The sequence below is a fragment of the Triturus cristatus genome, chromosome 2_1, assembly GCF_964204655.1.
Source record: "Triturus cristatus chromosome 2_1, aTriCri1.1, whole genome shotgun sequence".
Taxonomy (NCBI): Eukaryota; Metazoa; Chordata; class Amphibia; order Caudata; family Salamandridae; genus Triturus; species Triturus cristatus.
In genome coordinates, this window is record NC_140581.1 from 3,957,008 (window position 1) to 3,970,277 (window position 13,270).

At 46.4% G+C, this 13,270-nt stretch overlaps 1 protein-coding gene across 6 annotated transcripts in view; it reads left to right on the plus strand.

Moving 5' to 3' along the window:
* LOC146863586 (uncharacterized) overlaps window positions 1-13,270 on the plus strand; it is a 192,509-nt gene that overhangs the window by 111,438 nt on the left and 67,801 nt on the right. For all 6 annotated transcript variants that reach the window (XM_085627535.1, XM_085627529.1, XM_085627539.1 and 3 more), the window contains one exon: window positions 7,765-7,863. In XM_085627535.1, coding sequence (XP_085483661.1) covers window positions 7,765-7,863 — 99 coding nt within the window. The remainder of the gene's footprint in view (window positions 1-7,764; window positions 7,864-13,270) is intronic.

The following is a 13,270-nucleotide window of genomic DNA, read 5'->3' on the forward strand; positions in this document are numbered from 1 at the left end:
AGTGTCCAGGCTGAGCAACTGCTCACCAGCTGCCACCACCTCTGGGTTGAGACCCTGCTGCTCTCGGGGGTCTGAAACAATGCACATTCTGGGACGAGGTGCCAAGACTCCTTCCCCAGGATAGGCAGGGTTCACAAAGGGGAAGCTTCAAAGGCTTGCTGCCTTTGTGAGCTGACCCAGCCATTTGCTGCCCCCAGCAACTGGCTCCCACCTGTTCTGACCCCCACTTTGGGCGGGCGAGAATCATCTGGAAAACCAAGATAGGAGGAGAGGTGTACTCACCTTTGCAAACCACACCCCTCAGGTGGGGGAGGCTAGGTGAAGCACAACTCTCAGTCCCTGCTATCTTGCATATAGGGACAAAGCCAACCAGAGTGAGGCATAGTAGGGATGTGTACCCACCCCAAGGAGGGGACCCATTGGTCCCAACCTGTACCTACCTGTAACGCCCCTAAATTTAGTATTTAGGGGCAACCCCGAACCTTGCCTCCACAGACAAACGACCATTAAGAAAAGAAGGACCGAACAGCTGTGCTGAAGTCAAGGCCACTGACTTGGCACCAGGCCTACCGGCCTGTCCCCACCTCGAATCTGCAGAAGCGAAACTCCAGTGTGTCCTGCAGCCAGCAACCTCAAGAACACAGAGGAACTGCTCTACCTTCCACAGAAAAGACGTTGTCTCCCGTGCGCGCCGGATTTGTTCACCCACATACTCTGGCTCCGGCCTAATCCGCGAGTCTACACCACTCTGTACCCGTCGCCCAAGTTCGAGTGGCCCATCACCACGAGGAGGACTCCCTGGCGATCCGGACCCAAAATCTGGTGATCTCTGACCTGCCTCAAGTCTCTCAGCGAAGCCTGCAGCCTCTTTCTGGAGACTCTCTCCAACCGCGGACTGTCGGAGCCACTTTGAATACTCAAAGGACTCTAGCCTTCCCCAATGCAGCCAGATTTCACAATATTCAGGTTCTAGTTCTCCTGTTTCAGCCCACTCACTCACTTCCAGCTTGAGTGTATATGCAACTGCTGGGAATGATGGCCTCTTGCATCATGATTGTTCCCCATGCCAGGCTTCACATGCGTCCCCTCCAGGAATGCTTAGCAAGTCAGTGGAAGCAATCACAGGGTCTGTTAACCGATCTAGTGTTGATGAGCGTCTGTACTCCTCACTCTCTGCACAAAATGCATCAAAAGGACGGCCCTTCATAGACCCAGTTCCACAGAGAATGCTAACAGCAGACGTGACCCTCACTGGTTGGGGGGCTCATCTTCAACATCACAAAGTACAAGGACTGTGGACTCAACCGCGAAATAATCTCCACATAAATAAACTAGAGCTGCTAGCGTTGTTTCTAGCACTCAAAGCATTTCAGACGGACCTGGTCGGCAAAATGTCCCAATTCGTACCAACAAAATGACAGCTATGTATTGTATACAAAAACAGGGGGGGCACACTCAAAGACATTTGGAAGTGGGCCATTCACCACAAAATCTTCTCTCCTAGCGGAATACCTCCCAGGAGCGAACAATCAGATGGCCGATCTTCTCAGCAGACAGAGACAGCAAATCCACAAATGGGAACTTCACCCTCAAGTTCTCCTCCCATACTTTCAAAGTTGGTGAGCCCCTCCAATACATCTTTTTTGCCACACACCACAACGCAAAATGGCCAAACTTTGCCTCCAGGTACCCACACCCGTTCTCCAAAGGCAATGCACTATTGATGAACTGGTCAGGGATATTTGCCTACGCTTTTCCGCCTCTCCCACTCCTTCCATCAGTGGTTCGGAAACTCAGGCAAACATCTCTCACGCTAATACTAGCAGCTCCCACTAGCAGCTCCCACATGGGCCCTTCAACCTTGGTTCACAATCCTATTGGAGCTGTCACTAGTTCCACATCAAAAACTGCACCTCACATCCAGTCTCCTCACACAGAGCCATGGAGAAATCAGACGCCCAGATCCCAAACAACTGAACCTCTCGATTTGGCTCCTAAATCATAGTTTGGCTATCTAAATCTCCCACCAGACTGTATGAACATCATTAGAGAGGCCAGAAGGCCTACCACAAGAGCATGTTATGCAGCTAAATGGTAACATTTTGTTATCTATTGCAATAACAACAACATCCATCCTCTTGATGCTTCAATACAAAATATAATTTATTTGTTGCACTTGCAGCAGTCCGGGTTAGCTTATACCTCAATCTGACTACATCTCCCTGTAATATGCTGCATATCTACAAAATAGGCAACACTTATTGCCAGAAATCAATGCTTTCATGGAAGGACTTAAGAGTTATCCCAAGCAAGACTTCCGCCTGCCCCAGTGTGGAATCTTAACATAGTCCTCACGCGATTAATGGGCCCACCTTTTCAACCCATGCATAAATGTAAACTACAATTTCTCTCCTGGTAAATCGCTTTCCTCATTGCAGTCACTTCACTGAGGAGAGTGGGTGAACTACAGGCGCTAACTATAGAAGAACCTTTTTTCCAACTTCAGAGACAAAGTGGTCTTTTGTACTAACCCCCTTGCCTAAGGTAGTTTCTGCCTTTCACATCAATCAATCAGTTGGGTGAGTTACCTGTATTCTATCCTCAACTTGATTCAGTGGCAGAACGAGCTCTACACACCTTAGATGTTCGAAGAGTCCTTTTATATTATATTGAAATAACCAAATCATTTAGTAAAACTAAACTTTTTGTTGCTTTTGCTCCACCACACAAGGGCAGTCCCGTATCCAAATCGGGTATTGCCAGATGGATTGTTAAATATATTCAAGTTTGTTATGCAAAAGCAAAGAGAACTTTAACAATACCCCCTCGAGCACATTCCACTCACAAAATGGAGGCTACAAGGGCTTTCTTAGGAAACATCCCTAAAGTTGACATTTGTAAAGCTGCAACATGGTCTACACCGCACACATTCACCAAGCACTATTGTATAGATGTGTTAGCAAGACAACAAGCTAATGTGGGCCAGGCAGTTCACATACCTCGAACGGATAATGTTACTTACCCAGTAAGCATCTGTTCTAGGCATGTAGAGCTGTAGATTCACATACACCCACCCTCCTCCCTGGATACCTGTACTTGTTTCAGTTCTCCTTCTTACTCTACATACATACGCATGGACATCTCTGTTCTTTACTTACTAACTCCATTCTCACCCTCTGCGGGAAAACAATCATAACAATGGAGTCAAGGCCCATACGCACTATCACCGAAAGGAGGAGTCACCTACCTCATGACTGGAAAGATGACTGAAGAAAAACAATTTGCAAACATCCGGACCCAACACTAGATGGCAAGAGTATGCAAAGCATGTGAATCTACACAGCTCTGCATGCCAAGAACAGATTCTTACAGGGTAAGTAACATTATCCTTTCCTTCACAAAACTCGATCAGGATCCTTTTCTACTCAACCCCTGCACAGGGGATCCAAAAACTGGATGGGGCAGTGGGGAAGGCGTTCTCTGTTAGTACCCGGGCATTGCAGGTCAGGCTGGACTGTTGAGACTGGTGCAGGATCAAGACGGATTTACATATGGCTTGGTTCCAAACTGAGGTGGCATTGTGAGCAAAAGAACAATGGATTGGAATGCTATCCCAAGTGATTGCCAGTGGGTAGACTTATTGCAAGCATCACTCCCATCACTTTTTTATGTATGAGGATTTCTCTGTCAGGAAGTGCTGAGGTTCGCTTCCTGGAAACACCAGTATGGACTGAGGCTAGTTGCCATCCATCTAGACAGATCTTTTAACACCAAGGCCGACAGACTGGTTCAGGACCTTCAGGACTCGCCCAGTGTGGCATGAGATCTCTTTGCTGATCGCAACAATCCCAGTGCCTGACATTCTGAGTCTCCTGTACTCATTGCAGGCAACCTTAGGGGAAGCTTTTTGATGTGTAATTTTCCACCGTGCTCTCCATGCCACTGGAGTCATGCCATCCTGGTTGATATGGCTGGGTGCAAACAGGAATGGCATGGTGAACGAACACAACTATGGATTTAGGCCCAGATCTCTGTACTGGGGTGAATGTATGACTTTGTTCTGCATTCTGTCCATCAATTTTTCTTTTTGAATTTTCCACCTTCTACACATTTCCCTCCCATTTTCTTGATTATTTGTATTTGAGGAAGATTTACCAAGACCAATCTCAAATCCTCTTCATCGTCCCGGAATGGCCACGAAGGGTGTTGTCCCCAAACCTGCATGTCTCCCTGTATCTCCTGTGAGAAGTTGGCCTGATATATGATGTCACTAGTTCTAGTGTACACCTTGTATCAGTCCAAACAACCCTTATGGTGATTGGTTGTAAAGTCAACCTTATAGACCAGCTATCCTAGTGGTAGCATGGACAAGAGCAGTCTTAGGCTAAACTCTGTATGGCATGTGAAGCCAGCTGTTATACCATTATAGTCCTTTGAATACCAAATGAAAGGACACCACACCAAGTATATATAAAGATAGAATGTATTTATTCTAGCATATACCCTCAGCACTCTTTATGAGGTCAGAGGTCTAAGTACAAACAATTTCTTAAGTAGCATACGTTAAGTTACACAGGAAAATACAGTTAGGCCCAGGGGCCACGCAAACCATATACTAAAAGTGGTAGAAGTACCACGACACGAACAGGGAGTAGGCCTAGGGAATCGCTGGGGCTACACTACCCTACCAAGAGTTCGGAAGTGGGAGGCCCACGGGAAGCGTGTGCAGTGTGGAAACACACACGCGGGTTACATTAAAGTCAATGGGAATGTAACAGTTAGAAATAGGGAGAATAAGGACACTTCCGAAGGAGCTAGGAGGAAGCAACTCAAGACTTAGACACTTGGATAGTCAATATCCACTGGAGCACCGGAGTTCTCGCGTTACCTCACCCACAGGAGACGGGTGCATAGGTGTGAAGATGTGTCGGGTGTTGTCGCTGGATCCTATGGATGCCTGAAGAACAGATGCTGGCAGGCGGCCAGGAGGAAGATGTCCGGTGGATCCAAGGGTGGATCTTGAAGGAGGAACACCTGCAAGCAGAGGGGAGAAAGTCTGGGTCACTAGCCAGTGACCGTGTGGAACCAGGCGATGTCGTGCAGAACACAGGTGATGTCGTGAAGCTTGTCTCTGCAGCTGCGTGGACCAGGAGGCGTTTAGGACGACCAGAACCAGGATACGAGCTTTCCCATGAAGGATCTTGCTGATGGCGGAGTCGACGTCCCGATTGGAGTCAACAAGCCTTGGCAAAGGCAACCCACGCAGAACGGGAAATTCGCTTCAGGTGCAGACCAGGAAGGTCTGGGGTGCTTCTCTTTCACAGGGAAGCAAGGGCTAGTTCGGGTGAACCAAACCAGCAGTGGAAAGTTACAGGTTCGTCGTCGCAGAGGCTACTAGCCAACGGGCCAGCAGGAAAATGCAGAAGGGCCCCACGCAGAACTCGTGGAGTGTGGAGGGCTGGTCTTCGGTGCAGATGGTGCTCGGGGTTGGGGCTTCTCATTTCCCAGAGTACAACTTCGAGGATGCCTCAGAAGCTGTGCTGAAAGCTACTCGCCAATTTTCCCAGGTAGCCGGTCCCACGTCTCTCGTCGCCTCCACGGATCTCAGCTCGGCTGTGGATGTGGATCAGGGTCAGAGAAGTCTGGAAGTCAAGGCGCTGGTCGGGCTCTGCAGTCGGTTCCTCGTAGAACTTTGGGCAAAGCAAACCGCAGGTTGCTTGATGGTGCCTGTTTGCACAGGGTGGACACTCCTTGGCCAAAAGGGAGATTCTTCAGTCTTCTTCTTGTCGTCGAATGTCGAAGGTCCAGAGTTGTGTCGTGTTTCAGTTTAGGATAATCCAAAGTCCTAGGGACTCAGCTCCCACGCTTATACTAATCTGGGGGGCTGGGTTACCTGCTAGGTCCCTCCTATGGGTGGGACCAGGGAGGGGGGTGGTTACACCCCCTTCCCTTTGTCCAGTTTCACTCCAGGACTGGGGCTGGAGTGCCCCAGCACCGGTTTGAACCGGGCTATGCATGGGCCACCTTGTGTGCCCCAGGCAGTGTCTCGTTTCTTTCATCCCTCCCTGCCCCAATACACTAAGTCCTGTCTGGGGTGGTGCTAGCACCTCCCAAGGCAGGAAATCTACTGTCCAAGCCTCCCTCGCTGGAAGGACTCCCAGCAGCAGGAGGTCAGACTTATGTCTGTGGCAGCAGCGTCCATTTTGTGACGCTGGGGCTCTGGTTAACTTTAACCGGGTAGTAGGATTTCAACATGTCTTCCCCCTCTAGAAGGGGGGAATACTATCCTCACCGCCAGAAATGGTGTGGGGGTAGTATTCCAAAGTGTTAGACACCTTACACGACATGTTTTGATAAAGCCAAACCATAGTTACCATAACCGCGAGGATTATAAGGCACTTTAAGAGTATATGGTAGGCGATATCATAGAACAGCTATAAGGACATGGTTCCGAAAGCTGCAGACAGGCTCAGCTCACGCTAGAGCACATCTCACATGTTACCAAGCACTCTGCCTTCAGGATTGTTAAGGCCTGCTATAGGAGTGGCTGACAGGTTACCCATGTGTCTATATATAAGGTAGGTATAGGGATACTACACCTAAGCAAGGGGTGATTACACGACCTTGCCCCAGCTGAGTGATCAGCCCGTTGTGTCACGATGGAAGGCCAGCCAGGGGTGTCATAATACATGCTGCAGCCCCGGGTAGGCCTAGGGTACACCTATGCCCTGGGTACCTAGGGTACACAGTACAGGGTCCAATTGGGTTATGCACCTAAAGTACATAGTATCAATTTAGAGAGAGAACAGCTGGGCTGTGGGTCTGATTAGCAGGCCCACAGCCACATCTAAGTCGTAAACCAGTAAAGCAAAAGCAAAAAGTGGGGGTGACCATAGGGAGCAGACCCTACTCTCCTACATCTCCTACTGCTGCTCCGTCTACCTTTCAGAGCAGAACTCTTCCCCTAGTCGGCGGGGCAGGATGGGATGTGGTATACATGATCCTTCCAATTGTCAACCCTTCATAAAGTCAGCCTGTTCTGGAAATCAGAGCAGATTAATCTCTTAATGTACTGCTCAAACCTCTAGGGCTTGCCTGTCGGACTCTAGTCTGGTTTTCTGGCCCAGCAGAGCTGTGTGGTGGGCACCGTCAAAGGGTATATTGTAGCAACTTTTCTGTCTTCTTGATCAGAGGAAAGGTAGCAACTCGGTATGCCAGGTGCTGCTGCTGTGAAGTAAACTGTAGTAACAATCTGGCTGTAGCCCATGTGCGGAGAGAAGTTGGTGACCCCTTATGTCAGGTGAGCCGACGTGAAGTGTATTGCCTTGCCGATGGGGCCATATCCTCTGTGAGGAGGAAAGTCGACGACTGCCTGACCCACGCTACCATTGAGAGTCAAGTACCGAAGGGGTACTTGGCACAGTTGTTTATGATACATAGTAGGTCGGAACCTGGGGGCATGACCAGTAAAAGGCCTCCTACACGAAGGGCCTAGTTGCTCCTGTTTGCCCTGTGGCTCTGTACAGAGTTCTGATAAGGTTTCACTTGCCTAGGTGAATCTCGGAAAGCCCCAGTTTACTCTGTTGTGCTAGTCTCATCTTAAGGCAGAACAGCTTCCCTCTCATTGCCTGCTTACTCCAAAGCTGAACACATACATCTGTGTTCGGATCAGAAGACTATGCTTTCCTCTCATTGCCTACTCACTCCTGATGTCTATTGGTGTATGAAGCCCAATTAAGACTTTTTATCTTCTACATTTCACAGCTGCCAAAGAATATGTGAGGCCAACGCAGAGACGAAACCTGGCTGACGCGTCTGTTCCATCCGAGCAGGGCTCCTGGACTGTTCCACTGGTGCGACTTGGTGAGTGAACGTCTTTGTGCACAGTTTCCTGTGAATTTATACTATAACTGCAAACAGAATGACTGCCTTATTGTCAGCTAGATAAGGCCTTTAGCACCAGTCTTCATTGAGACCCAGACCCTTCTTTGCACACCAAGGCTAATTGTGCCATAGCTCCGAGCCAGAAGACTCTGGACCCTTTGAGTGACACCCTTATGACTTCTCGCCAAACTTCAAGTGGTGCGAAGGGGTTGAGTCCTGTTCAGTGTTCTTGTGCTTATGACTACTTTTTAACTTTGACTTACTGAAAGACATCCATCAGGAATGGGCCTTTGTGCGCGACCAGCCTAATGACTGCAACTGAGAACAGCCTTTCGATTTGGAGCGGGCCTCTTTTTTCAAAGCATCTTTTTATGCTCAGTGAAATAGAGCTTCCCCTCCTACTCCCGGATCACCTTGAGGTGCACTTATCATGCGACTTTGAGTCATCACTAAAGCCCCGACCTCATAGGTACATGTTGTTTGGGTCTGTGATCAACATCTGCTTTCTGCAGTCGCAGCATGGCTTGAATCCTGACGTTTTCAGGTAATACGTCGTCCTTGGCATGTTGTCTAGAATACATTTAGAGTTGTAAGAAAACTGGCACAGTTGGGAGCAATGCAGGGGATGCGCTTATATCCTGCTCCACTTCCTTCTTTGTGGGACGGTAGGAAGACACCACCAAACCAAGCCATACAGCTGTTGTAGGGATTCTGTGTATGCACAGAACTATGTGCAGGAAACCAGAACCTTAGAGAATTGTGGTGTACCAGAAACTCCCCTCAGAACTAAGAACCCCTTATCCGACTAGCTTAGTGTCACATTCGTTATCCGAGATTTAGCTCGGCGGTCCCAATGTATAGACAACCCAGAACATGCCACTTAGTTATTCTCAGGAATGGTGGGAACCCAAAATACCCGTTTGCACATATATATTAGTCCACAACAGAATAACTAAGACACAGTAAAGTTTAAAGAATTTATTCATAAACCTCGAGTCCTGTTATACAGTACTTTGGCTAACATAAGTAGACAAATGGTTAAGATCATTACCATTAGCATTGTTACAATACCATAGAAAATGAAAGGAGCGATCATATTACTAATGACAGTGGAAAACAACCACCCTCCTTTCTCTAGCAACTAATAAAATATTATTAGACTATTAGAAGGTCTCATAGGCTTGCATAGGGGACCCCATACCGTATAGATCAGCTTTGGTGTATCACATCACAGGATCAGCTCAGTGTTCTCTGCAACAGCTCTTCTATCGAATGCCCTAACAATATGCTGCACTGTGATATTAAAGCCCACGACATTCTGGTATTTGCAGCTGCGTGCATGTTGTGACTAAACAGTGGTACGATCACCCTGAACATAATCAGCCGGCACCGTCTAGTGTCCTAGAACAGTTCTTTACTCGATGTACAGACCAAGGGCACTATCAACTGTTAAGGATGTATAAATAACATTCACTTGAGACAAGAGCGAGTCTGCATTTCTCAAATGAATAACATGTAACAACAGTGTCGGGTGCAAAGGCAGCAAAAGCAACAAGATGTTTTTCCAACAGCTAACGTGATTGAGCTAACTTAGCACTGTAAATAGGGAGTGGCCTAAAACCACGTGACATCCCCCTTTGATCGAACCACTGTACAACCAGGGGTGAATATTCCAACAGAACGCAGAGTTCAAGATCAACGATGCAGACTAAAGAACTTGAAATGTGAGTTCTGAAAATGAGAGGAAGAAAAAATTTCGAAGAAGAGAGAGAGAGAGAGAAAAAAAATGTAAAAACACAATCCATCGTCCATAGAGGCCAACGATCGTTTGTGAGAAGATAGAAAAAAATTCACTCCATTGAACTCGCCATCCGGCAGTTAATTTAGGAAAGTATAAGCAGCATATGCAGCTGCAGCTTCCAGCAGAAAATCATTGGAGTCATCCGCAAAATTGGCTGTCATTCAATTCAGCAAAGAAAACGAACACTCGTGTTCCACAGGGAAATGAGCATCAAGCACTCCACGTGGACAAGAAGCAGGCATCTCGATGTAACTTCGTGCCAGGAAGTCAACTGCTGCTTTCTCGATATCCCATAATCCAAGGACTCCATGCGCCGCACCCAAGGCCATAAACCCGACTCCAGAACAGTCAAACTCATGAACCACTAAGGGATACATCAGTCGATCAAAATCCAGGTCAGGTGACACCAAGTTTGACAAACACATATCAAGAGCCCATTGGAACGGACATTCGAGACAGTGAAAAACAGGCTGTACACAAGTGAAAAACGGGAACCGGAAGGATAATCCATAAGCGACACTCAAGGTAGCCAGTGGTAAAGTCCCATAAGATTCCCACATCTGGCTACGCAGATGGAACAGGCTGAATCCGTGGTCGAGTAGCGCAAGTCGTGCAGCCATAGCGTAGTGCGCAGACCAACAGGAGTATGCCAGCAATTAATGGGAGTATCAGAGGAAACCCTCCGAAAACCCCAGAAAAAATAGAATGAAAAATAGCTGGCATTATACCAAAGATAGACTGGAAAGACGTCACAAGGCCAGAGTCTATAATTTTAAAAAAATGGACCAGACCAGTCGTAGAAGAAGCATTGAAGATAGTGTGTATTAGTGTGCCAAAATGTAGGGGGAGGTCAGTATTCAAAAGCGCTTGAACTTCCGTGCGAGTGTTCGCCACCTGAAGGAGAAATGTTTCACGTGACGAAGTCAACGCAACCTCCTTTTGAGACAAAAGAGCCCTTATTCTGCTCATCCTATTGAACTCTGCTTTCAAGGTTGGAATCGTCGGCCAGATGGATATATCCAGTCGGCCTTGCGGGGGTGGGAAAAGCACGTTATTACAGCAAATTACTCTCCGTGAAACTGAAACAATATAGGGAATTCCAGCTAACATCCCACAGCAAGCCTCACTATTTAAAAGCAAATAACTACCATTAGCAAGCAGCGTAAATGACGGCGTTATAACTGGCACAGGAATGCCCTTCAATACGCAAGCTAAATTAGGGGCATTCATATTACATGATCCATGTAATTGGATATGTCTACATACTACAGAATGATCAGGAGCAGACGTACACTCCTCACCTTTCAAATAAACTTCTTTGCCGTCTCTCTCACATCGATATGTAAATGGGAGAGACCAGACCTCATGCAAGAATGCAGAACCAAGTTTTTCGTATCTGCCTAAGGCATAATGTTTCATGCACGAACTAAACCTATACATAGAAATCGGTAGAGTGACCATCCCATGGATGAGCCACACTGCATAATCAGACTCAGCCACTGAAAAAGGCAAAGGCTCTAACTTTTCTATATGCAGTAGTGAATACGTAGCATCTTTCATGGACATGAATTGCTGCTTTGCTGTCAGATTAAATGGGCGGAATAAAGAAGAAATATTCATGTAATCCCACGGCACTTTCCCCGCCTTTAACGTCTGCAAAGTCCAAGCAAATTGCATTATCGAACGCAATTGATTTTGACCATGATACAACACAGACACATCGTCCTGGACAATATCTACAACAGATGAAACAATGTTATCCAATGTATATATTCTTGAAGATAAGGTATTAATACTATTATCTATTACTGCCAATACTTTTTCCATATTGGCTTTGTCAATAGCACGGAGTCTGGAAGCAGCCTCAATCTGCGACAACTTCCATACCTCGTTGTAAACAGCATACACCCATCTTTTGGATCTCCCCAATGCAGGACCTTTAACAAAATCATTGAAATCAATTTTGTCATGCAAACGTGACAAGTGAATTTTAACAGAATCTAATGTGGAATGTTGCAACCATGCCTGGCACAATTTACCTACTGAGTAGGTAGTGACAGTGTGTGCGGACAGAAAACGTGGGTCTACTCTATCCTGTATGTACCCGGGAATTAACCCCAAAAATCTACGTTGACAGGCATCCGAACTTTTCTGCCATACCAACCAACCTTTAGGGTCTAATGCACTAATATTGAAGGTGGAATTGGATATAAAAGACTGCAACATAGTAAGGGACAGATCTGTGTGATTCTCCCAACCCGGATAAGCTCTCAGATCCGGGATCGAGGGGGAATTTAATTTTTTAGAAAGAGCTAATCCAAAACAGGTTGTCTGAAAAATCGTAGAATTTAAAAATAACATGTGGTTTGGGATGAGGCAGGCACGATGTAAAGCTTCTGTACCTTGTACTTGCCAAGATTTAGTTCCCCAAACCGATTTGAGATCAATAGTATGTTTCCAAACGTCATACCCTCCAATTGCCAAATCGTCCATGAAGGATTTAGAAAACAACAATTTAGTGTGGGTCAAACGCACCTTTGAAATAGGTTCGTCTCTAAGCTTAAAATAAAAAGATGCATTATTGGATACACTGAAATCCGAAAAATACGAAAATTTTTCGATCAATGTTTTTGAACTACCAATCTTCGGGGCTGGGCAATGTTCCCACTGCGTAAAGTTGACTAAACTACGAAATGTGTTCGCCCTATGAAGAAAATGTGTTCCATAATGTTGATAACAAAACTGTTCTGCATAGTTTTCATTATTCAAATACTAATCCTCAGCATCAAATGCGGCATAGTATTTCAAATCAGAAAACAGTGTCTCTATAGTTTTAACATCCCAATCATCAGATCGAATGTCTTGCTTCACCACATCACCCATAGAAACACGATATACAGATGGCACATTAATCACTTCCGTGGGCCCATGAATTTGAAATTTAACTGCATCCCATGCTATTCCATCACGGACAGGCCAGGCGGTGATATTTACAAAAGTCTGGTCCCTCTTCATGATGTGCGACGATGAATGTGGGGCCAAAGTTCCATTAATTAATCTAATTGTAGAACGTTCATTCAGGTAGTGTCCATTTATCAGCCTAAAAAACACTACCACAAAACCAATCGACATGAACAAAAAAATGCAAATGAGCACCAGCCAAATGTAAATCCAGGGGGGAACCAAAAATTGTCTCTTGAACCAGGCAAAAAATGTTGAAAATTTGGAAGGGGCAGTGGAAGTCAATGATTCAGTTCCAAAGGAAGAATTAGACTGGACAATGTCAGTTGAATGCAAAAGGGACAAAGGGACATCAGCAGGATAAGAATACTCAGCATCATCAGGCAAAGCACCATCCGCAGGTGAAACAGCAGAATCAGAAAGTACTTGCATTTCAATGGCAACCTCAGGCACGATGTCAGATGGTGGAACCACAACAGAACTGCGCATCATCGAAGGGCAAGAAACTGAAGGTGTCAGACTATGGAGTATCGGCCACCCTGTGTAGCTTGACATTGTCAACTGAAATGTACCTGTTGTCTCTGTGACCAGGAAGTGGAGGCAAAACAATTGTGCGGGTACCCT